At 51.4% G+C, this 26,827-nt stretch overlaps 1 protein-coding gene across 1 annotated transcript in view; it reads right to left on the minus strand.

Annotated features, from left to right (window-relative positions):
• Positions 1 to 15,918: 15,918 nt before the first annotated feature.
• The window catches only part of LOC135967580 (uncharacterized), a 45,635-nt gene continuing 34,726 nt past the window's right edge, over positions 15,919 to 26,827 (minus strand). The window contains exon 5 of the mRNA XM_074018071.1: positions 15,919 to 16,328. Within this exon, the coding sequence (XP_073874172.1) occupies positions 15,976 to 16,328 (353 nt within the window). The 3' untranslated portion in view covers positions 15,919 to 15,975. The remainder of the gene's footprint in view (positions 16,329 to 26,827) is intronic.

Here is a 26,827-nt window from a genome sequence, read left to right on the forward strand (position 1 = left end):
AGAACTGTTGCCCAGGAATAGAGTTCAAGAGGTCCTCCCCATGCTCCGAGGAACATGGCATTTCCACGCACCCCTGCTTTGGTCCCTGGCCACCACCATCCTGATCTCGGCCATCTGATGGCATCAGTCCCCAAAGCTGGAAACACCTGACACCTCTTGTCACCCTCCCATCTGCCCTGCCTTCCTCCAGTCCGGGATATTCAGGGATGCCCACATACAGGACCAGGAAACCAGGGTTATCCCAAACCAGTGCCTGCATTCAAAGTCCTCCACGGCAGCACAATCACCAATGGCCAATACTCCCAGAACCTTCCACCTCAAAACGGGAGCACATCTGGATTCAAGCTGACAATGCTGCATTCTCTTTGCCATGTACACATGGAGGCATGTCAGGTTCCACCTAAAGGTATCAGGTTCCACGCTGCTCAGGAGCCCAAACCTAGTCACTCTGCATGATCTCAATTCACCATCCACAGAGAAGCCTGCAGTTTTCCTCTGGTGCACGGTGTGGATGGTGGATGGTGGATGCATTTCCCCTGAAGACTCGGAAACAGAAGCCTGGCCAAGGAGGCCAGTCACCCCAGCCCCTGCAAGGCCCGGACGTGACCCTCTGCTGTCTGCACACAGTACCCAAGTCTAGCAGTGCTGGCTCTGTGGTGGGATCCATCTGGGCCTGCAGAGGACCCGGGGCACAGGAACCGTGCAGCCTGGCTGCAGCCGGAGGCCTAAGGGATCCCCACGAGGCTCTCCAGCCTAGGTGCCCTCACCACAGGCAGAGCCATGCAAGAGAGTTGCCTGCTGAACTGGAAACACCCCAATCTGCTCAGCCAACACAGAAAGACAACAGCCACCTACAGCTGCTGAGCCCCAAAACGTGGCCACTGGGCCTGAAGGGTTGAATCTGGAATTTAATCTGTGAAGTTCTTTTCAAATGTGTTTAGCTATGTAATCAAATCTTTATTCTAATTCAATTTAAAGGAGCCTCTGGCTATGGGCTCCCTTGTCGGGCTTCACAGCTCCAGGGAGTAAGAATGGGAGAGAGAGAGGCCCAGAGCCTCTCTGCATTCTCCACGTTTAATTCAACAAGTCATCATAAGGAAAGGCACTCCAGCAGGAGGTGTGTACACGGGAAGAACTGGGTTGGCCCTGACAAGCATGACCCCCATGGCATCACAGCTGCCTCAGGCAACAGGCAAAAGACAATGATGCCCACCTGGACAGGCCACCGGATGTGATGATGCACCCCCAAGCCCTAGTCCCACAGTAGCCAGAGACCACCTGCTGCTCATCCCGGGTGAAACAGGCAGAGCTACCGGAGCCCTCAAAAGCAGGAAGAATTAAGGAAGCGATTCCCACGACACACGTGACACTCCTTGGAGACAGACACAGGCTTCGCTGTGAAAGTGCAGAGGACGGTGGAGTCCCTAGGCAGGCTGCTTCTTCCAACGATCAGGAAGAAACCAGATCCATTTCCTTGTAGGAGAATCATTTGTACCGTGATTAGACAGAAGACAGAAGGTGGCTGATGTTATCAAATCATCAAGCACCTCACGGCTGCTTCTCCAAGGAAGGCCTGGAAACTTGCAGCCACCCGCGTAGGGGCCGCAGTGTTTACAATGGAGATACGGGTGACCGAGGTCTGGCTTCCTCAGGGAAGCTACATTTGAACTTTCACCACTGAGGAATCGGTCATTTACAGTCACTCACCCTCAATGCAGAAGAGGGCTCAAGACACTGCACCAGACTTCAACACTCAGGGTTGGGGTTAGGGTCAGGGTCAAATTCACACGTTTTACAAGATGTATTTCCTTGGGATGCCAGAAGAGATGCAGCTTCACACCCCTGACCTCCATGGTTTCCTTAGCCCCTTCACCAGTGGATCTCACCAACAGATGACACATCCACGCCTCATCCATGGCAGCACAGAAAACCACTTGGAAGACAGCCACTCCCACCAAGCTTCCTGACTTTGGTGTTTAAAATCTGCATCATTTAAAATCTGCATCTCATACGTGAGATTACACTCCTCCGAACAACGACATTGCCACTGTCATTTCACCCAAAAGGGCTTTAGGAAGTGACACGCGGTCCAGACGCCAGAGGTCGCCGGCCGCCTTACTCTAGCCTAATTCCTTTGTGCCTGTATGGAGGCTTCACAGATACAGCCCATTAATGACTGTATGAGAAGCTCAGGGCATAGACGAACTCAGTGCTGAATTTTTTCCATTTATCACCCTTTGTTTTGTCCAGAAGACAGCTGAGAAAGGCGGGGGCAGATCATCTCCTCGAGTGTAATGACTCTAGCCACTTCTCTTCACCCCAGGTCACCACTCAGTCAACACCCTTTTGAGAAACCAAAGCAATTCTGTTCCCTTCACTCCGAGTTCCAAGCACTAAATTCCTCCGTTTTATCAATTAGATTATCAAGCAGCCGTTTGTAATCTGGACTGCAATCTGATACGAAATTTAAAGCTAATTTAAGTTGCGGTAATAGCTCCTATTCACATTGTAGATAAGGCATGAATGAAAACTTTAATCTGTTCATAGGACCAACTTTGTAAACAAACCAATTATTCAAGCAATGATTGTCTTCAGTTAGATGCAAATTACTTTGCTCATAAAAGATTTTCCAGTAGGAATTTTTAAATCCATGGTCTGTCTTTTCTGAGCCTGTCTCTGCACCTTCCCCTGAGTGCACAGCAGGACTTCTCAGGGCATCCCATCAGCAGACCCACTGAAGAGAATAAGCCCGCAGCCCGCAGCCCCCAGCCCCCAGCCCAGGAATCAAGTCCGAGCCCCAGCAGCCCCTCGTCCAGCCGGGGCTTCCTCACCAGCACAGCACCCAGAGGTCTTCCAGGTTTAATGCCACGTGTGCGTGGAAAGTAGAGTGCTGGAAGGAACACAATAGACATTCAACAATGCAAATTCCCCCCTGGAACAGCCCAGCAATCCTCTGTACCTTCCCCCAAAGTACCCATGCTAGGCAGGCGTAGAGTCCGATGGGGGTGCCTAGGAATCGGCATTTAACACTATTCTGATGAATAAAAGTTTGAGAGGTCGGTCAGCGAGAGGCTGTCGTGGCCTCCACTCATTTGCAGGCTCTGAAGAGACACAGATTCAGGTAACAGGCCAGACAGGACAGGACAAGGATGGGGAGGTGGAGGGCAAATTCCATGGACCACCATCCGCCCCGCCATCCCCACTGAGACTCCGTGATTTAAAGAGAGGCAAAGCCAGGGAGAAAAGATGCCCGCACCACACGAGCGACTGAGATTTCACCTAAAGCACGCAGCATGTGGCTGAGGGCCAAGGTTGGGCAAGCCAGGAGCACAGAACGGGGTTCACTGGCCCAGAGGTGTCTCCCACACCCACACCCCGTGCAGACCTCCCAAGCACTGCCTGTGTCTCCTGCCTGGTTTAGTTCCTCCCCGCCTTCTACTGTGTTGGTTTCTCAGCCGCCACCCACCACCACACAACCCTCTCTACAAGCTTGGTGGACTGAAAAGAGAGGGGGCGGGTAAGATCTGGGCTCTGGGGCCAACGTCCTGCCTGAGACATTAGTTCCAACCCACCTAGCTGTGATGTGAGCCCCCGAGATTTCTCAAATGTGAGATGGGAAGCTAACTGAACCCACTCACCAGGACGGCTGTGCAGACTGAGATTACATATAGCCACACCTCGGCATCCACCACACGTGGGACCCCAGTCGTGTTGCCCCTGATGGGAATCCCTCTATCTATGCCCCTTCTGCTACCAGAGCCAACTCCCAGCAGTAGCTGTGGAGGGTGCATCCTCTATTCCCACTCCACTCCCCTCCCATCGCTCCACGCCGTGACCTGCCACGCAGCGGCCACCAGCAAATCCGGCCCCACTGGATAACCGACCACCAGCCCCCCCTCACTTTGGGGCATCTTCCACTTGCAGTTCCGAAGCAGGCCGAGAAACCGCCCTCAAGGGCAGTCACCTGTTCCTTAGTGCATGTAATGACCTGCCACGCAGGACCACCAGCAAACCCAGCTCCACCATCCAGGCCCCTGTGGATTAACCGAACCCCCACCCCCCACCTTGGAGCGTCTTCCACTTGCGGTTCTGAAGGGGGCCGAGAAACCGCTCTCAAGGGCACTCACCTGTTTCTTATTGCATGTAATGACCTGCCAAGCAGGGCCACCAGCAAACCCAGCTTCACCGTCCAGGTTCTGGTGGGTAACTGCCCCCGTCCCCCGCTTCCTCCTGGGGTGTCTGGGAGGCTCAGAAACTGCCCTCCACGGGCACTCACCTGTTCCTCATTGCACTAATACCTCATTTACAGAAATCCACTTTGACTTTCCAGCACTGCAGTTGTGACAATTTAGCAATCCTGCTTGCAAGCTACAAGAGCTTGAGGTCACGTCCACCTCACCAGTATCCCAGAGACCCAGCACTATCCCACTGTGTTTAAAATTCCAAAATACTCCTTCAAAATGCTACTGGCATTTGCTTTGCACATAAAATGCTAACAACCTTCAAGTGAAACAAATATCTTCAACAGTTTGGTACAACGACATGTGAGTTACACATCTGCCAAGTTGTAAAGCCTCATGCATTTATAACATTTTATGTACGGTCAAATGGTTCATTAATATAAATTATGAGAATCTCTAAGAAACAGGTTTTTTCTGGCATTAGATGACCTAAGGAAAACTGGGTTCTGGCTGGCTTGCGGGCCTGTAGAGACAGACATATCTGCTGACACAACCAAGCTCCTTCCCACTGATGTGGCCTCATCCCAGGCCCCTCACCCGGATGCCTGCAGGCCCCTGGAGGAGCAAGCTGACCTGTCCACATTTCTCAAATGCACAGCTGTTGCTCACACTGCAGATAGAGTTCAAGGCACGAGCAGGCCACCATGCTAAAAATACCACGCAGCGTCCACGCTAGGTGACGGTGGTTTTCACTCCATCCCAAAGCCCCAGGTATGAGTTTACAGCCATGATTACCACATGGATTTTTAGACCCTCAAGACATACTTTGTTTCCTTTTATGCAACAAAGTTAAAAGACTATCACTCAGATATAGGCTCTGAAACTGTGGAATAATTATTTGGGAACAGAGCCTCTGCCAGATCAGGATTAGCACTTGGGAAAACACCCCGTGACCTCGGTCCACACAAACCCATCCAGACCAGAAGCCTCCCGCACTGTAATTTCTGTGGATTTCTGTAAACGAGGTATTACTGCAATAAGGAATAGATGAGTGCCCTTGGAGGGCAGTTTCTGAGCCTCCCAACCACACGGCCACGTTCAGGCTGAAGCCGCACCACCTCCAGAAACACTGTCCCTCGCCGAGGTGTGCCTGGCTTCTCCCTTTTTCCAAAACTTAACAAAACTTGAAAAGGACAGGTCTGTGTAGAAAAACACAAACTACTTGCGATTCCTCTTCCCAGTTCAGGCTGTAGGAAGCTCGTCTCGGCCCTCACCGTGTTCTGACTGTGGCTTGGTTCCCATAAGAAATAAAGTCAGAATTCTAGTCCCTGTCTCCTGGGCAGTGTGGCAGGCATACATACCTTCAGTTATATGAGGAAAGGCGTGGCGAGCCCCCTTCCTTCAGTAAAACTGCACAGTTCCCAGAACCCTGATGCCATCTCCCTCACACCACTGTGAACACCTGGACAGAGCACATTTCAATGCGTGCACATTTGTGGGCTAGTTTTCTATTTCTCCACTAAATCACCCCAAATTTAGCGCCCTAAACTCTGACTTATTTTCTCACATTTCTGGAAGCTGGAGTCCAAAACAGGTCCCACCATCTAACGTCGAAGTGGCGGCAGGGCTGGCTCTGGGGAAGCCACCGTCTCCTTGCCTCCCGCAGCCTCTAGAGGCTTCTGCATCCCCTGGTCCATATGGCACCCACTGTCTTCAGGACCCACAGCGGCTCTGACGGCCCCTCAACTGGAAGACGCAGAAATGTCAGGAGCCCGGGAATCTAGTGCTAAGGCCAAGCCTCCCCACCCTCCCAGCTCCTCACACACTCCCGTGTGAGCTAATATAGATTCCACTTTAACTAGTGTCACCTGTGTAAGGGGTAAGTGCCCAGCTGTGAACTGGTTAACCTCGCCCACACAAACCCCGAGAATAAACTCACAGGCCATGGACCACTCCACAAGCAATAAGTGACCACCTGCTCAGGGACCTCCATGCCCCAGCAGAGCCCTCCGGTACCTCCTTGTGAGCTCAGACTGGCAGCAGGGTTCTGCAGCGCCACAGGGCCCTGGATAAAAAAGACAGCTCCCATATCGGGAGGCACCGCCCGCGGTTGGGTTCCCAGTACTTTAATAGCCCAGGTGGACAAGCCGGGGCGCATGCAACCCCATCACCAGAATAACGGCTGCACGTGGCGAGTGCACGGGTGGCCACCACTCAGCCCAGCTGGCCGCGCTAAGCACATCACCACCGTGACGCCCAATCAGATTGAACTGCTGGAACAGTCCCAGCATCGGCCCCCAAGAACATTCTGGATCACAATTCAGAGTAGTGATTGCGATCAGGGCCACATGTGGCTGAATGTTTTTACAGGAGGACACCACAGCTGGACTGACGCCACAGCTGGATCTGGCTGGACTGAGAGCATTTCCCACTGGACATTCTTACAACACCATTTTATTTGCGCTTTATTAAACTTCTATGGCTTTTTTCTGCTTATCTACTTTATGGGAGTGTTTCTTGTTCTTATGACTGCGGTGATACTTCAAGCTACAACTATCAATGTGTAAATTAGTTTGGAAGTCGCCTTATCATTAAACATTTCACAAGCAAGCAGTCAGAGGCACCTAACCCGGAGGCCTCTTTTCTTCTCTGAGCCAAAGCTACCTTGGACTCAAAGAAAATGGCACATGGAGGGGGGCTGGATCTCCAGCGCCCATTCCTAGGGAGCCCCCTGGGGAGCAGATATGGAGGGAGAAGCCCTGGGTTATGGCACTGTCGTACTAAAGAAAAGTCTATTTGGGTAATGTAAGCACCAGACTTAAGAGATTAAGCAAACCATGAAAAGAAACTACTAACCACAGCTTCTCCAAAACAGAACTAAACTCCCTTCCTTTAGTTTGAATTGGAAAAGCAGAAGTGATGATCAGGATACAAAAAAAAAAAAAAAAAAAAAAAAAAGAAATGACACAGTATCTGAACACAGGAGAATAATCAAGGGCCACTGTCTCTTCCTGTGTCAGTGGGAGCCTCGCATCTAAACTGGATTTAGAAGGTTGCTACTTTGGACTGAAAGGTATCCCCAACTCTAGTTTGTAAGCCAGTGGAGCAGAATGCTTCAATTATTTCAAGGTTTAGCGGTAAAGCTCTGCAACTCTCACAACCATTTTAATTGGTGTGAATTTTAAAGTGACTCAATCTGTTGGCTGGAGTATCTAACGGCTTAACCACGGGGTCACGTTGGAAAATTTTTCCAATTGCTTTTGTTTTTCCTACTGAAGATGCATTTGAACGTTCTTGTAGTTTGCAGTTGGCTGGTTCTGATGTTTGGTCCTGAGGAAGCCCAAGTATCCGTAGAGGAAGAATCTGAAACCTCAAGCCACTCGAGTGCTGTCTGGGCAGATGGAGACCCCAACCCGAGGGCCACTGACGGGCTCAGCATGGGCGCAGGGCCGCCCGATGCAACAGGCCACGTATTTGCCGGTTACAAAACATCATAAGCACACACCCCCAGGTGTGCACACACGCTCTGTACACATCTGTCCCTATCAACACCAGCACACACCCCCAGGTGTGCACACACGCTCTGTACACGCTCACGTCTGTCCATGCCAACGACAGCATACACCCCGAGGTGTGCACACACGCTCTGTACACATCTGTCCCTGCCAATGCCAGCACACATCCCCAAGGTGTGCACACACATTCCATACGCGCTCACATCAAGGTGTGCACACACGCTCTGTACACACTCACATCCCTCCCTGCCAATATGAGCACACATTCCCAGGGGTGCACACAGGCTCTGCACATACTCATGTCTGTCCCTGCAGCCTGAGTCAAACAGTCACAGAGAGGCAGAGGAGGAGGAAGAAGGATGCGATGGGCACTAAGGTCCTGGGCCAGTTCCCCTCCCTACCTCGGGAGAGACCCCTCATGTGATCCTGCCATCACTCACCCTTCCGCCTCCATCCTCCATCCTCCCACAGGGATCAGGAGGATGCCCACTGCACAGAGCTGTGATGAGCATGAACAGAAGATGGCAGGAGCTCACGCCAAGGTGCTGAGCACGGGGCCTACGGAGTGCTTCTTTCTGCTGTGGCTGACATCATCAAACAGAGACTGACACAGCTTCTGCAGAGAATGCCACTTGCTAAGAAACTGAAACGTGTGACCTAGGAGCCTGTGAAGGTCTAAGAACAAACCAACAAACCAAATGGTTTTGTTTGTTTTTCAAACACCATAGCCTGTTTTTTCTTTTTTTTCATGCTCTACCTTGGGTATCATTTAGTTTAATTTCAAAGTAAGTCCAATAATTACACAAAATCACAGGACTGAGCATGGAGCATTGTTTCACTTCATGTCCTCCAGCCTTTAGGACACATTAAGGAAAGACATGATTCCAGGATTCCCATTAGAAAGGCTGCCCTGAGGCACCTGCTGGGGCAGCCAAATTGCAGCTGTTGATGCTGCCCCCAAGCTGCTTGGATGAAGCAGAAGATTCCGGAGATCTCCTCTCTTCTGCCCCTTGTCCAGGAGAGAAGGTGGGGGGAGAAAGGTGAGAGAAGATAGGAAGAAGGAGAGGGGAAGGAGGGAGAGAGGAGGGGAGAGGGAGGGAGAGAGGAGGGGGGAGGGAGGGATAGGGAGAGGGAGGGAGGAGGGGCATGTTCCATCCACCAAGGCAGCTACACTGCAGAGAGAATGGAGGGTGTGTTGCCTCTCAGGACAGCAAGTTCAAGCTGTTTGTAATTGTTAGCATAAACAGTGACCAGCTGAGGACAGGGCTGTCATTGGAGTTGACGTTTTATTTTCATAGTTGATATTGGGGACCTGGACCTAAAGCAGCGTGCCTTGCCCTTTTGCCAGATGGGCCTATGCTTCTCTATACTTGAGTCTATTTGACTAAATACCCGATATTGACTAGGAATTATGACGTGTAGGATACCCCTTACCACAGTAACATCAAACTCATATTCTAAATGCAATTTATTCAGGGACTGGCTTCTAACTCTGGGTGGGAATGTTAAGCTCAGTCCAGTTCAATTCAGTAAGCATTTATCAAGAAACTCCTAGACCAAGAGCTCTGTTAGACACTGGGTATGGGGGGTGATGGGGATACGAAGATGTGGAATTAGAACTCGAGAAGCTCAAATGCTTCCATTTAATTCCCTAATGCAATTACTAAGCTTCAACCTGATGGCTGTAATGTCTAAATTCACTTTTTCTTTATTCCAGTTCTACATAACAAAGCACAAATAATCACAGAGGAATGATTCTGTGTTGGACTATTCAGTGGACAGAGAAGAGCATTCTGACCGGTGTGAGACACTGTCTTCCTTCCCAGGGAGCCCGTGAGGTGGCTGCACAGAGCACACGCGTGAAGATTCAGGAACACGAGCATCAGGTGATGGGAGGGGCACGGAGGCAGCACCAGAAAGATGCCTGCCGAGGGGCCGCTGCAGCCAGGCCGGCCGGGAAGGTCATTGGAGTGGGCGCAGGCATCTCCCTCCAGCCGCACTTGGTTTTCATGAGGACGCGTGCACGGAAGGGGATGACACCGAAATGCTGTGGCGCTGAGGGGAGGAAGGGAGGGACACAGGGCCGACGGCTGGCCCCCACCCCTTCCGTCCCTGCCCCTATGAACGCTGCCAAAATCAGCCCCAACGGGGAGAAATGAGGTGGGTGAAAGAGGTGGACAGACTTGGCTTCCATGGAATTCACAGATTCCAGTCATTAAAAATCCCTTCTGAGTTTTCACCTGGAAAACTTTGCCAATGTACTTAGGGACAAGAGGCGGAAGATGAAGCCAACACAATTGGGCTCAAACTGCCACCCTTCTCCTCTTTTCATCCACCACTCTCCCTGGGCCCCTGAGTGTGAGAACCAGGAGCTGCACAGCCCAAGGGTGCAGCCCCTGACCAGAGGAGGGAGCCGCACGGCGGGGCCCCCAGCACGTGGATGGCAGGATCTGTGCTATGTCAGTCCCAGGGCCCCAAGCAGAGAAGGCCTGGGGCTCCCAGCTGAAGTTTTGCTGTCTACTCTCTCACCAAAGTCGAGAAGGACTGAGTGGGACCAACGCTGCACCTGGTGGCTCCTCAGTGGCTGCCGATGTGGTCCTCAGGCTGCAGGTGAGACCCTCTAGGGAAGCCCAGACAGTGGCGAGAATGACAGCCACGAGTGCTCCAGTTGCCCCAAAACTCCAGCATAGCCTGAGGAAGGCAGCGCCCGCTCAGATCCCCGTGCAGGCTTGTGTGGCACACTGGTGAGGCACACAGCACCAGAACATGGCACTTTAAGTGGCTTTGTGGGGTGTAGGAACACAAAGTGTGGTCTGGAGTGGCTCAGAAGTCACTCCCACCAGCCTGTGGGACCCGGACGGCCCCTTTGGACGTGGCTGGAGTCTCTCCAGGGCGGGCTCCAAAGTCCCAAGGATGAGGTGAGCGTCGGTCTTGCTCTGAGGAAGGCCCCTGACAAGTATCCTGAACATGCAGGTACACAGCTGGCTGACTCATCTGAAGGGACCTGCTGAGCTACGAGCTAGGGACAGCTAGAGAAAACTGCGTGAACCTTTGTGACTACTCACAGGTAGGCAGTACTGCCTGAGACACAAAGGTAAAGAATTAACCTGAAACTGCATATTATAAAACTTATTTTTAAATGATGGCGCTTAATTGAAAAGACTCCCAAAGACTACTGCATTAGAAAGTGACAGAGTGAAACCGTGAGGCTGACCACAGGAGTCCCTGGAAATTTCACCAAATGTTGTGTCAAAACTGGGAAACAGAAGAACTGCACCTGATGAAACATTCCATTAATCACTCGAGTCCTCCCCACATACGAAGCTATGTAAAAAGTGTTCCCAGAAGGTAAAGTGAGCAGGAGGGCTGCGAACACACAAAGAGAGAGCCACTTCGTCCACGGACCACAACAAAAGAAACGCTAATGAGTGCCGACGACACGCTGGAGTCCAGGGCTCTGGGCGCAGCTGGGACGGGGACACTCAGGGTCCCACTGTCCAGATGGGAAACCAGGGTGGAAACACCAGGGAGCCTGTCCCAGGGTGCAGAGCTAGTGAACAGTGGTTCATACTGCGACAATCCCAGCTGCCAGGCTCTGGGGCTCCTCGGGACAGAATCCTGTTGACTTCACTCTGGGGTGCGAGAGGCGGCAGCATCCCCCAAAGGCACCTGGAGAAGTGGTGTTACCCTCCATCCCCTGTCCCCGGCGTTACCCTCCATGCCCCTGTCCCCGGCCTTACCCTCCGTCCCCCTGTCCCTGGTGTTACCCTACTTCCTCTGTCCCCAGTGTTGCTCACCATCCTCCTCACCTCCAGGCCCCTCTCCCTGTCCTCCCTCGTTTTCCTGTTCAGCCAGAGCACATCACATGTCTCTTCCCTTTTCAAGAGGCTCAGCTGCACCCAGAGGCATTCCAGCCTATTCGGGATGGGGCACACACCCTGGGATGGGGCACAGCACAGGGCCGGAAGGGCCTGAGACCCTCTCACTGTCGCCCAGGAAGGATGGAACAGCCCACGGTCATGCTCATTGTCAGGCAGGATGAAAACTTCTGTGTCCGAAATGTTCTTTTCACTGGAACTGTTCGGACCATTCGTGAACGAATCAGTCAAATACCAGCAAGTGCCACTCCCACTTATTCTCTGGCTAGTTTTCCACCCACCAGCAACCACACTCCTAGGAATTATCCCTAACGCAGAATCAGCGCCTTGTGCCTTTAGGAAAACCTCTTTCTCTCCAGCTTTGTCCTCCTTCCACAAAAGGTGCCTCTGACTGCCTCACTGGCTGTACCAGGATTTCACTCGGCTATGGAGGAAAATCTGCGTGGGGCTCAGAGGTGGGTGGTCCCTGCATGGGCAGCAGGTCTGTGACATCCTCCGAGGAGCCTGGCCCAGGCCTGCCTCACACGCCAGGACTCTGCCTTCTGGCCCTCGGGCCCCCGAAGCTGCTTTCCCTCCAGGTGTCATGCCCCGGGCAAGAAGGCCGGACAAGGGCCCAGGGCTGCTGTGGGTCAGGAAAGCCTCCTGACACCTCCCACTCCAGGACCCCCCATCAGCATCCCAGCATCTGGACCTGTGTCACCAGCCGCTCCGCCGTACAAGAGAATTGGATTTTCAGCTGGGTGTGCTGCTTCCCTAAACAAAGTAGGGTGTTGTTACTCAGGAAAAAGGAAAAAATTGGCATCTTCTTGGCAACCCTGCGACATCCAGCCACCGGTTCTCACCATCCCAGAGATGTCCATCCAGGGCAGATAGTGTCTTCAACCAAGCGCCACTGACCCAGAAGTGCAGTAATTAGTACACTTTCACCAGAATCACCCATTCCTTCACCTTTACACCCAAGAAAAACATGTTTGCCAGGCAAATTAGATGTCCAGGAGGTGTAAGGAAACCCCAAGCCTGCTTTAAGCCTCAGACTTTTGAGACCGTTGAGGGCTGTGCGCACAAGAGCAAGGCTGCACCCGAAAGCTCTGCTTCTGCCGGACGTCATGGACAGACCACACGGCTCAGCCACATGGACCCTTCCAGGACTTCACGAGAGGGACTTCCGTGGTACATGCAATGATGTGCACTTCGTTCAGCCTCGAACAGACCACGCCCTCGTTACAGGGTCGGTGGTCCACCTCCTGCCATCAGCCCCCCACCTCACCGAGGGTCTGTGTCTGCATCTGAAAGAACTTTGCTGTTTTACCTGGGTACCAAAATGCGGCATCGCGATGTTTAAAGGTCTTTAAATATCAACACTCCGGGTGCAGTCCTTGTCACTTTAATGCGGTCACTCGATGCAGGCCTCACTCACAACTCTGAGGTAGCTCATACCTTCCCTACCTAACCAAGGAAGAAACGAAGGCATGGAAGGTGCAGCTCCTAAGGAGCAGATTAGGATTCAAACCGGTGAACTTCGTCACATGCTGACCTACCTCTCAGGCTGAGATAACGTTGAAAATTAACCAGGTAGAACAGCGTTCCATAAATCAGCTGGAAATGGTCCTTGTGGATGGGCCTGTGGTTACTCCCTGAAGAACAAGACCATTAGCCCAAAAATCCACCTGTGTCACACTCAAATGTTTACATATACAACTATTTTTAAAATAACCCAATCAAGCATGTTCACAGCCATTTAGAGCCATATAGATTGTCTGCTTCGCTGACAATCAACCCAAGACCTCTGTCGGCAAAGGCCACGGTGCCAGGTCCAGAGAAGGCGGGACAGAGACACAAGCAGACACAAGCAGGAACCTTTCCATCCCTGGAAGCCTCGCTCTGATCGGTCCGTGAGGACACGGTACAGACCGTGGGGCACAGGCAGACGGCAGGCCAGGAGAAGGGGCTGCAATGCCGGGAGGCAGTGCTTTGAGCTCTAATGGATGGAACACTGCTAACCAGTGAAGGTGGAGAGAGGGCACACGTCTGAGAGCATGTAGAGGCAGCAAAGCACAGCCAGCCTCGGGGAACCAGAAGCCACAGGGACATCAGGTTGGGTGCTGCTGTCTGCCGGCCACTGGCTGGGGGACTGTACTGGGCCTGGAGGGACATCCCTGACACTCCCCACCAGATGCCAGGGGCACCCCCAGCCCCAGGTGAGAACCACGGATCCCATGGTGAATGAGGCCAGCCTGTGGGAAGTGGGCTGGGACAGCTCTGTACAGCTTAATAGGAAAGTTGGGTTCTATTTTGTGGGGTTTTGGTCACGCCGATGGCTAGTCATGGCTGTCCGTCAGGAAGTGATTTGAGGATAGACTAGAGAAGGGGCTGCCAAGACCAGCGGAGCATTCGCTGTCTGGGTCTAAGGAAAAGGAAATAAAGGCTGGCGATGTGACAGTGGGGGGGGAGCACAGAGCAAAGGAACTGGTGGAGACACAGGGCTGGCCCCGCACAGGGCTTTGAGCAGCTACCCGGGGGTTGTCCTGTTAATTCTCCTCATGGCCCCAAGAGGCGGCTGTGAGGATCCATCTCCTGAGGACAGAACTGCTCCAGAGCCACACAGCGAGGATCCACAGAACCAAGATCCGGGCCAGCTCCAAAGCGGGTGAACTTGACCCCTCAGCCATGGTCCTAAGACAGGGATCGGAGCCCCCTGGACACACAGACACAGGAACTGCAGGAAGGGGAAACGGATGCCCCGGACCAGTGGCGGGACCCAGGGTTTCAGCCCTCCAGGGCCACTGGGACCAGCCACTGCACAGGTGGACACATGATGCTTTAACTCGCGCTGGGGGAAGGAGCCCTCACTCTCAGGGTGGAGACCGCAGCTCGATCGGGCCGGCCTCCCTGCTGGGCACAGCCTGAGCCACACAGGATGCTGAGGTGCCCCAACGTTGGGGTGCTCAGAGCCACTCAGCTGAGATCGTGGTGCTTTCTGTAACCACCCTCGTTTCTTCACGGTATAGATCTGGACTCCATCCTTTGCAATGTGTGAGGTTCTAGGAAGAGGCTGGCCAGCTGGGGAAGTGTCCTGGGCTCTGTCCCAGTGATGACGAACTTGGCTCCCCACAAGGGCGGCCTGTTCACCACAGTGACCCCCGGGGACCACGCCTGCACCCACCTTGCTGAAGATAATTCACTTCTCATCCGTGAAAGAATAAAGCTAGACTAACTCAATTTCACACTCACTTCCAACTTTAACAACTTGTGTTAGGAAATCAAAGACAAGGACTCTGACCACGTCACAAACCCAGGAAGCAAAATCCGAGACTAACGGAATGATGCCACCTTCGCAGTTCCGAGCTTTACTAGTTGTTTTTCTTTTCTGGCCTGTTTTTCTCTTTTGGTTTAAATAATTAAAGACCCTCGTTGACAAGAAAAAAAATTCTCTATGAAACTAAAAAAAGTGGTTCTAATTAAACATTTAAACATTCTTCCATATGCTTTATAAACAGTTGAAAGTACAGCTCTACTTAGTGTTAAGTACTTTAACCAAATGAAAGGTTAATTATACAGACTGGCAATTATAAAAAATAAGGCTACATATTCGTGGCATCATGAATAATTAATAAGAACCGTTTGATTTCATTCAGACCAGGGATTCTGTGCTAATAGGCTCTTAGCTGTCTTGAAATAATGGTGAAATTTTAAAATTACTTTTGTACTTAAACACGTCCCCGAAGTGAAGCACAGCGGTTAACATCCATCATGGTGCCCAGCAGAGCGACCCGCCCTACTATGGCCGACACCCTGATTCCCGAGGGCTGCATCCCGGGGCTGTACTCGTGCAGAGAACGTTCAGGAAACAGACCAGGTGGCAGGAGGGGGTCTTGTCCTCAAGGAACCTCATGAGTCTTGCTAGGGGGACAAACAGCGAGAGAATGAAACCGGCAGCCACGGAATCTGGACAGCGATGCCCAGGCCCCGCCATGCATAACCCCTGGCTGGCACCTCCCTGAGACCCGTCTGGCACAGGCAGCGGCAGGGTCCGGCCCTTGGAGCGCAGGGATGGCAGAGCAGGGCCATCAAAGCGGGTGGCATGCCGACAGCGGCTTCTCCGCAAGAGCTCCTGGCTCTCAGGGAGCTGAGGGCTCCTCAATGGGAAATTCTGGCTGAGCTCCAGGGGAAAGCGGGTGGGAGGCCTGTCTCCTCTGCCCCCATCTCCTCTGCCCCAACCCTGGAAGAGGGTCAGATATCAATGCTAACTCTTGTGCTGACTCAATTAAATCAAACAATTCAGAAAACAAACTTGCTTTAAGTATTAATTTCCTAAAAAGAACTAACATGAATTCAAATAATTCACATAATTAAAATGATTTTAATTGTTAATTTAATTAAAACATCTCCGTTTTCACAGCATCATGTACCCTGGTACTTTCTCCTTATTGCATTTCCCATCTTCCAGGGCAGGTTTCCTTCCACCCAGGGCAGCAGCGACTCTGGTGTCTCGGGTATTCCCAGGCTTCCGTCAGCCCCTGGGGGGCTTACAGTTCTGCAGCGGTCTCCATCCTCATTAATCTGCATAAGAACATCCGTCCGCAGGGATGTCCTGTGGCCCCGTGGCCACATCTGACGTGCAGCTAAACGCTGGGCGTGTCGCCTGGTGACAGCAGATGACACAACTGTGGGCAAGGTAGCACCTCTGGGCGCCGACACTCTCGATGAGTTTTTTACAAGACCATTCTTTAATGGGTGAACCCTGAAAGGAAACACTAAAGATTGTTTTTAACTATTTTTATATCGAGACAAATCTTTGTCAAACGTTCACTCAATGCTAAATGTCACTTCTCCAGCCAACCCCTTTAAGAATACCTAAAACTTAAGACTGGAATGACGCTTTCAAACACATACTCTACTCATGCATTCCCGGGAGCAGAGAGCAGCTTAATGTTTTCACGCTACACAGGCATGAAGTTTGGCGAAGGCATTTTAATATTTTTACCTGAATATTTTAATAAAATCAAAAGATCATTTTCACTCTAATACTCTACTTAGAATCTAATTTTCCATTAAATAAACAGTCAATGTTCAGTAACCCACATGCTGATAAACTTTTGAAAACTTTAGAAAGTATTAAGTATAATCAAAGATTACTTTTAATTTTCGAGCTGGTAAGAGCCTGTGTCAGGGAACAGAGTTGAGATTGAAGAGATAAAAGCACGATGATTTTCTTAAAGAAAAGCGAAATTCGTAAAAGAGACCAGGTGATTATATAAAGAAACACAGAATCCGTTTTCAGAAATGGCAAACATTGACCACAGAACACCAGTGTTGCCCGTGATGAGAGAAACAGTTAAAAGGAAGAATTCACGGTGGCCCAGCATAGATCAGGTGTGGGAGGACAGAGACGTGATGAAATGATCCTCCTTCTAACTTCCCAGAAAGGCACAAATGGCCAGCACTGTAACTGAAGACCACGCAGGCACCAGTGTGAACTCAGACTCCATGGCCAGCACCGTAACTGGAGACCACATGGGCAATGGTGTGAACTCAGACCCCACGGCCCGCACCGTAACTGGAGACCACACGGGCACCAGTGTGAACTTAGACCCGACGGCACGTGCCTGGGCTGCTCCAGCCACCACCAGAACCTGTTCTGCAGCTGAACTGGAAGCTGATTCTGGAAGGAACTGAGGAGCATGAGGACGAGATCCTTCTACCTCAACAGGGATCAATTTTTTAATGATTTCTTTCTTTTAGAAAACTGTTAATAAAATACTTTGTTCTAAAATGACCAGGATTTCAGCAGCCTCTACATTCCTTCATGTCAATCAAAGCTTAGGCACGTGGGTTACTTCACTGTTCGCGACACCCTTTTGAAATAAAACCCGGGGCCGCCTGTGTACCCAAGAGCCTGGGCACTGAACATTCAGACAAAACGTCCAGGGCGAGAATGTTCACGTCCCAGCGGTGCGGTAGAGTGGATGGGGGGAGTTCGAGCCACAGGTGGCCACGCCTCCCCTGCCTCCGGCCAGTGCCCACTGCTCACGCACTCCTTCCTCGGCCCATCCTGAGCCACGGGGCCCTCGCGTAACCAAGGCCACTGCGGTACCTCCAGGAACAAACTGGTTACAGGTGGACTGCTCTCTACGCAACGTACAAAGATTGTTTTTAAAACTGCTCGTCTCTGGAACTTATCCCAGTAACAGGCTAGATTAAGAAAACTGACTAAAAACAGTAGGAAGAAAAACTCACTCTACCCGTTGAGGCAAGAGAAATGCACACAGCCTCTGAAATAACTGCAGAGGAGTTTTCCTGGGTTAGGTACGCGGTGGGGTGACCCTACCCCATAGCGGGGCGATGGCACATGGTGGGAACCAAGGAACATCTCCGAGTAAATGTAGGAAAATGCACTCAACTCCCAAACAGAGAGAGAAACTGCCTTTTTCCTTAAAAGCTTCTCTCTTTTATTCTCAGAAAGACTCTCTTTGGTGTCTTGACTGCTGAAGGGACAAGCCTGTCATCCCCAGAAAGCAGCCCTGGACAGTCTCCAGATCCTATGGCCCTCAGGCCCACCTTGCCTACTGATGATCCCACATTACGAAACCTAATAATCAGAAAAAGCCTCCCAGTCCGCAGCTCACAAGTGACATTTTATTCAGGGAAATGCTAATAAAAATCTGGGGCTCTGTGTAAACGCTGTCCCCTAGGTACTGAGGCTCCACACAGATGGCACACAGGGAGACAGGCCTCACCCCTTCCTGGTGTCCCATGTCTCTCCTCACATTTTATTAGCTGAGTTTTGTGACGGTTTGTTACTTTTAACCTGACTGTCCAAGGCAGCTGCACTAAACTAATTGTCCAGGGCAGATCCACTCATAATGACCATCAGCTCAGAGTTGGAAGTAGCACTGGAGAATGAGGTGGTGTCAGGGCACTATGCTTCCCTGCCCTCTTTTCCAGGGATGCCAAGTAAGTTTCTGCCATGGCTGATGATGTCAGCACTACACTAACATTACTTCAACGGCAGGCCACCAATTAATACTTAATGAACAATGCCCTTAAGAGCAAAACCCCATCTCTGCCAAAAATACAAAAAATTAGCTGGACGTGGTGGTGAGCGCCTATAATCTCAGCTACTGGGGGACTGAGGCAGGAGAATTGTTTGAACCCAGGAGGCAGAGTTTGCAGTGAGCCGAGATTGCACCATTGCACTCCAGCCTGGGCAACAAGAGTGAGACTCCATCTCAAAAAAAAAAAAAAAAAAAAAAAAAAAAAAAAAAAGAAAGAAAGAAAGAAAGAAACGATTCTCATGACCCTGTCAACATCTTCAGTTTTTCCCAAGGATAGTGTAAAATTATCACACAAAACGTAAACCCAATTAGATCAACGTTCTCTCCTCACCAATCCATACCTAAATCCATATTTCAAAATGGTCCTCAATTTTTCACAATTTAAGAAGACTGAGAGGAATAACCATGAACAAGCAAGGTTTACACAGACGTCAGTCTTCCCAACTCTCGCTCAGGAGCTCACCCCAAACTCCTCCTGTGGAATCAGCCCGGATAACAGTTCCTGGTGGCCGCACAAGAACAGAGGGTCCCACGAACCCATGACAGACCCCACCATTCAGCCCCAGGCAGAGGAGGGAGGTGGACGGTCACGAAAGACAGAAAAGCAGGGAACTGTGATTCTTCTGAGTTAATGCAGGTGATTGGGCCAAAAAACAAGGCACATCCACCTGTGAATGGGGTGAGCTCCCAGCTGGCTGTGCAGAGGCTGTAGATATGAAGGAACTCACTTCCCTGCACACTGAAGTGCATGAGCATCTCCACATCGACCGCGCCTGGGCTCTGCTCGCCCCTCACAAACTAAGATGACAGTGGCTGCTTCTGGACAGAATGTCAAGGACAGATGGACAGACATCCTGGACAGACACTGTACAGAGACCAGGGGCTGGGAAGGGGGAAGCGGCACAGCCTTGGGGCCAGCAGGGGCGAGGCCAGGAAGCCTCGGTGAAGGCCTGCATCTCCTCATCCAACAGAAGCAGGAGGGGCCACCCAGTGAGGGCTGCAGCTGCGGTGAAGTGGCCAGTGGGACATAGCAGGAGGCCGTGGCCAGCCTTACCCCCAGCCCAGGAGGAGGGGCCCAGCTGCGGGCACTGCCCCGGGAGCCAGAATCCTGAGCCCCCAGGGAAGGTGGGAAATTGCCCCTGGGCACTGGGTGCTCAGGCTGGAGGTGGTGAGACCTCGAGGCCCTGCAGTCGGGGAGGTGAGGGCAGAGATGGCCAAACTGCAGCTCAGTGAAGGGCTTTGTCAGGAAAGGCCCTCAGAGGCTGCCTCACCAGCCAGGGGGAGGTTACTTCCAGCCCAGAGGCTCAACAGGGCCCTCGGTGGTGATGCTTAACCTTGTCCTCTGACAGAGGACCATCGAGACAGAGTCACTCAAACCTCTGCCAAGCTCTGCACCCAAATGAAGCTGTTACCACAGACGCTGAGGCAGGTAGTGCTCATCTCAACTCTGTACAAGTGGTTTATTTAGCCAGTTCTCCAAATTCTTAATGACAAACCACACTAAACGTGTGTTTTCAGTATCACCTATGCTCATAGCTATGTATAAAATAACTACCACAAGGAAAACTAGGTGGTGAACCCAGGAGGAGGAAATCCCCACGACGAGTCGAGAGAACACCAACGGACCGTTGGCTCTTCCCGGCTGAACCCAAGAGCACTTGGCTGGGCTCACTTCCGTTCTAATTTCCAGATTTATTTTTACTTTCCCACATTTTCATTATGAAAATGTTCAAACATATTTAAAAAGTGGAAGAACAGTACAACGAGTGGTCAAGTTTTCTCCACGTGGAGCTCCAACAACTGCTAACATTTCGTTAGATTTGCTTTCTCACTCTCTCTGTAGATCAGACAGAGAGACAGATTTGTTTCTTCTCTGGAGCCACTTGAAGGTGAGAGGCTCCTGCTGCCTCACCGAGTCCTCAGGCACACGTTCCCTAGGAATAAAGGCCCCTCTGCAGCCGCAGTACCATCATCAGCAGACAAGAATGATTTCAGAGCATCGTTGTCCAGGTTATGTTCAGGTAGCACAACCGTTCCGAAAACGTCTTTTCTATCCGGGCCACACACTGTGCTGAGTGACTCTCCTTCCCCGTCTTAGTCAGGGACAGCCTCGCACCCCTTTTATCTGTGATCTTCACTTTTCGAGAAGATCATTGCATTGTCCTGCAGAATATCCCCTACCCCAGAGGCATCTGTTTCTAGGGCCATCATGAAATTCCCTACTATGCACCTCCATTCCCTGTAAACAGGAAGTTTCAGTCTCGAGGCGCGATCACCTTCTGTCAAATGCTTCTCGGCAGCTTCCGGGTGAGGCTGCTGCTTCACGAGGGGCGCGAGCTCCTACTCCTGGTCACTGACGGCACGGCCGCGACCAGCACCACACCCCGAATCAGAAACGTCTGGAGGGGCCGCGGGCAGCCGAGACACCTGGAGGTGCGAACGGCACAGGCGTGGGGCAAGAACAAGGTCAAATCATAACGGAACGTCTGATTCCAGACACTTCCACCTGGGTAAGATGGTGACATCTCCCTAGCAAGTATCTGAAGCCAGAAAGCATGACAGAAAATTCACGACCTGCCTTCGTTCACCCAGGCTGCTCTAACAACACACCACAGGCTGGGCAGGGGCTGGCAAATGACACAAGTTCATTTCTCACAGCTCTCAGTCTCAGTCTCAGGCTGGGAAGTCCATAGTCAAGGCCTGACAGGTTTGCCTGGTGAGGGCTTCCTGGTTCATAGACGGCGCTTCTCACTGGGTCCGCACACCATGGAAGGAGCGAGGGCGCTCTCTGTAGTCCCTTTTCTGAGGGCACAAATCCCATTTATGAGACCCTCACGACCTCCTCACCGCCCAAAGCTCCCCCTCCTAGCACTATCTCCTCGCGGGTGAGGATTCCAACTTGTGAATCTTGGGGAGACACAAACATTACAAAAGCCCATCATTTAATTTTTTTTAAAGGCATTTTTGCTTCTGCAAAGTCTCAAGATAAAATCAAAAGAAAGAGGTCTGAGTCAATCCACACAGTTCTCCCAAAAAGGGAAGTGATCAATTGCCACCACTTTTTATCCGAGACCTGCTGGGTGCCCCGGTCTGCATGACTGATTCTAAAACGCCATCCTCTCCTCTGCCACTCAGAGGTCAGAGTCAGTCCAGAGCTTAACACCAAGGCAGAGCTGACTGAATGACACCAGCTAATCCAGTAAGACAAGCCAAGACTCCTGCCCAAGGCCTAATCCTTCCCCCAGGGAAACATGGAAGGGCCAGACACCTGGCAGCCCTTCCTTCCTGCTCTAAAGCCCCAGAGACACAGCGCCGGCCAGGTGTGTGCCTGGGGCAATGCACAGTAACGTCAGCTGGGCACCGAGTCTGAGAACATGTTATCAAGTAAAAATGAAAACAAGACTGCTGAGAAAAGTTCATGCTTAATCACCTCTGGGCTAAATTCTAAATACAATGTTATTTCAGAGCTAGGTGGAAGTAATTCCTTAAAAATATATATGAACAGTGACTAGCAACCAGGGTGATAAGTACTCAATATGTGTTTGATGAATAGATGAATTTTTAAAATTTATGAAAAGAGCACGCTCTATTTAGGAGAATTCTATTTAATTGGATGTCCTAACTAGACAGTGGTTCCTTCGTGCTGACAGCAGAGTTTGTTTCAGTTAACTCAAAAAATGGTAAGTCACTCTAACAGAAAACCAAAAGGCTTTACAGAGAGTCAAATTATGGTGCCAATTCAACCGTGCATGGCAATTTCACCTTAATATTTAAATTCTCGAAGCACCATACTCAGAAAACAAGACATAACATACATAAATGCATCGACTAAAGCACCATCATCTAGAATTTGACAAAGTTTGACTGTGAGTTTCAAGAAAAGGGCTGATGAGGCCAAGAAGTTCCTTCCCCTCTCCCCTTACCTCCCATTTTGGTGACCAACTTAACGCAGAGAAATTCCTGTTTCAGGTTTGCACACATTGGAACAATCCTGGTATCTATTCCCCCAAGACACCAACAGGCTGAAGTCTGCAGGGTGCACATATTGAAAAATCACAGGAGCACTAGAGTGGCGGAAAGAGGTGCCCGTGAAGACGTCATCCTTTCTAAGACAGGGTCTGATTCCGCCTCCGGGCCCTTTTGCAAAAAGCCATTGGTACAAATTCATAGCCACCAGGAGGAAACACGCAAAAGACCCCACTGCCCTCCTGGCTTCCCAGAAGGCCTCAGAAGGATGAGACATGGAGCCTGCGTGCAATCCTGGACCCTCCTCCCTGCATTCAGTTTGACATGTGTCACTTGTTTGACTGACGGAGGTCCCACAATGGGCACAAGGAGACCCGTCAGGTCAAGAGGGTGCTGCCCGGCTCATGGTCCACACATGCGGACCTGTCAGGTCAGGATGCCCGGCTCATGGCCCACACGTGGGGATGCGTCAGGTCGGGAGGGTGCTGCCCGGCTCACGGTCCACACATGGGCATGCGTCAGGTCAGGAGGGTGCTGCGCAGCTCTCAGTATCAGCCACATATGCACATTCTCCACTGAAGCCACTGCCTGAAACCACTGCATGAAGCCACGCTGGAAGCACTTTCTGGCAGGTTTAGGAGGCTCGTGTCCAAGGTCATTAAACACATGGCAAGCTCGCCTTGGAGGCATTTTACTTTGCCTATGACAATGAAGCATTCTCATTGCACTGAATAGAGCACGCTTTCTTGTTCAGTGCCTCGTTGAAATAGGCATTTTGTACCTGTCTTACAGATTACATCAAGGCCCTAATACATTTAGACCCTTGTCTCAGGTACACACAAAGCAGCGGCATCTCTAGAACATGTTTTGGACCACGGGAGGAAACCAAATCGCAGCATTATCCATTGATGTTGCTTAAAGTGTATTTCCAAATGTGTCTCCCGAGCCCGGCCTGTGTTCACGGCTTCCGCTGACCACACGCCATCTGCTGGGCACTCTGTGCACTTTCTCTCACACCCGCCACGTCTGTGGTCCTGTGCCTATCCCGCCACACGTCCCCACGTGGCTAAATCTCCCACACTCACCACGCCTGTGGGCCTGTGCCTATCCCTCCAGGCGTCCGCACCTACCACGTGGCTAACGCACACTTCCTACAGGCGGCAAGTGCCTGAACATCCCCACGGCTGGAGGGGCTTTGGGTAGGTTCTACAGAACCCACACACAGGCATGGCCACCCCGCCCACGGCCACCAGAGGCTTTGCTTTGTCTCTAGAGGTGCCCTTCGATGAGGCGACATGGCAGATGACCCAGTGTTAGGTAATTAAGACTCAGGAAATCACGGCCGTCTTACCTTTAGAACTCACCTCTCTCCCCAGCACTATATCGCGAAGGGTGGGTCGCCAGAGTTGGGGAAGAGATGCCCAAGGCTCCCTCCTGCCCTGACAAGCTGGGACACTGCTCCCCTCTGTTGGTTTCTCACCGCACCTCAATAAACTGAGCTCACAGCAAGAGGCAGGCATGGGCTGAGTAGAAACACACAGCAGACCCCGGGTGGGCAGGACAGAGGACGAGGGTGCTCGCGGAGACGAGGGTGTGCCCCAGGAAGAACGTGCACGCGGGGTAGAGGGTGCGCGCGGGGAAGAGGGTGCACAGGCCCCGAGAACCTGGTGGCAGCAAGGCCGGTCAAGGCTGAACTCCAACAGAGGCAGCAGCAACGGTGTTGGGCAAGTCACAGAGAAAGCACCACCCAGAGGGGCTGCATGAACCAGCAGCGACCCCAACCCAACGTGCTCATCGGACTGGGCACACGCACACGCTGTGGACACGTGTGAATATGTTCCACTTAACGTGATGTTACATAATAATCAACAATGTTAAACCCACGACTTCATTACATGGCATCTGGCACATTGAGACTTTTTATTCTGTCTCTCTTCCTATACAAAGAAGTGGAAAATAGGTCCAAGATCATTCACAACAAATTATTGCTAATTGAAACAAAAAAAAAAATTCCTACCCTCACCTTGGAGGATCTCAAGGCAACACCTCTTTCTTTGAGGTCATGGTTGGGACCCTCTCCGGACCCCTAGATGGGTCTGAAACTGCAAGGAATCCCCAAATGGGCAGTTTTGGGGCCAGCACAGATGCCAGCCACACATCCAGGCAGGTCTTGGCAGGTTGCTCCGTGACTTCGGCTGGGTCACTAACCTTTTCTTGCACTCAGAACCTGCCAGGAACGAGGGCACTGGCCCGCACGTCTCTGCTCCCAAGGATACATCCCCTATGTTCCGCTGCACTCTGGGTTCCATGCCTTAGATCCCAGGCACCTTAAAGTTGACGTTTCCCCACCAGCCCTCATGAAGTTGATACTCAGATAACGTCCTTCCTCTCCCACCTGGTCAGTACCCGGGGAGAAAGGAACCCGGGTCTCAGATTGATGTTCTGCCAGTCCATCGAAAAAACAACTGGCCAGCAGCACTGGTGCACAGCACTGCCAGGTTACCCGTGACGAAAACAAAGCAAAACGAGATATACTCAAGTCAGCTGCGGCAAGTGCTTCTACATCCCTGCTCCAACAAGGAAAGACAGGAGGCCAGGAGTGTGGCTCACGCCTCTTGTCCTTCCTTGTTGGGTCAGGGGTACAGAAGCATTTTGGGAGACTGAGGCAGGACAAATGCTTGAATTTGAGACCACCCTGGGCAACATAGCAAGACTCGTCTCTACAAAAAAAAAAAAAAAAAAAAAAAAAATAGCCAGGTATGGTATCGTGCCTGTAGTCCCAGATACTCAGGGGGCTGAGGTGAGACGATCACCTGAGTCCAGGAGGCAGAGGTTGCAGGGAGCCAAGATTGCACCACTGCACTCCAGCCTGGGCATCAGGGTGAGACCCTGTATCAAAATAAAGAAAAAACAAAAAAAAAGATAAGAAATACAGGAGACCACTAATAATTCCAAATAGTGCCTGCTAATTTGAAATCTTTTCCAGATATGGTGAAGGAAATCATTTTTCTTCCTACGCCCATTCTAAGGAAACGTTTCTATTTTTCTGCTATACAATGTGGTAACCTGCCATTTCAGATCCTGGCCTCTTTAAGCAGGACTTGCTGGAGTGCCAACAAAGCAGCGCTCTGAAACCTCAGCATCCTCAGCATCACCCTGGAGGGCAGGTGAAGGATGCTGGGCCTCCATCTCCAAAAGTCACACTGGGGTGGGGCAGATCTGGGGTGAGGCAGGGTTTGCATTTCTAGTCTAGGGCCACACCACCCTAAACACGCCCATCTCATCTAACGCATACCAGAGGGAGAAGCCACGTAGGGCAAGTCACAGAGCAAGCGTCCAGGCACCAGGTCACCAGTTGTCTATTTAAATGCAAACCCGTCAAACAGCTTAAGTCAAACAGGTTCACCCTCCTAACACATTGGCCAACACAGCTAGTGATAAATATCACTGCTGTTAGACCTTCTGCTCACTGATGACCAGAGCAATGGCCTGAAACATCAAAGCTGAAGGGTGTTTGCCACGGTCAGGGCTCTGAACACCCCCATCCCAGGCCATCTCACACGGGTGCCTTCACTGGCACCGGGGTCTCACAGACCAGCTCCACGCTCACACTTACTGGGACGCAACCACCCTTTCAGCCTTTCATGCATCTGTACCCTACAGCAGTGTTCAAGGGAGGCTAATTTAAGTAAGAAATGTAATACGGACATCTGTGAACTCTTCCTCCATATCCACTGAGTGGCCGTCCAGAAACAGAAATATTAAAAAGAAAAAGAAGATTTAAGAGTCAAACACAGGGCCGGGTGCAGTGGCCCATGCCTGTAATCTCAGCACTTTGGGAGGCCAAGGCGGGTGGATCACATGGGGCCAACAGTTTAAGACCAGCCGACCAACATGGCAAAATCCTGTCTCTACTAAAAATACAAAAATCAGCCAGGCATGGTGGCACATGCCTGTAATCCCAGCTACTAGGGGGGCTGAGGCAAGAGAATTGCTCAAACTGAAAGGCAGAGGTTGCAGTGAGTGGAGGTTGCAGTGAGCCTAGATCATGACACTGCACTTCAATCTGGATGACAGAGCAAGACTCCGTCTCAAAAAAACAAAAACAGGCCAGGCACGGTGGCTCACGCCTGCAATCCCAGCACTTCAGGAGGCCAAGGCGGGTGGATCACAATGTCAGGAGATCGAGACCATCCTGGTTAACACTGTGAAACCTCGTCTCTACTAAAAAT

The sequence above is a fragment of the Macaca fascicularis genome, chromosome 15 (genome assembly GCF_037993035.2).
Source record: "Macaca fascicularis isolate 582-1 chromosome 15, T2T-MFA8v1.1".
NCBI lineage: Eukaryota > Metazoa > Chordata > Mammalia > Primates > Cercopithecidae > Macaca > Macaca fascicularis.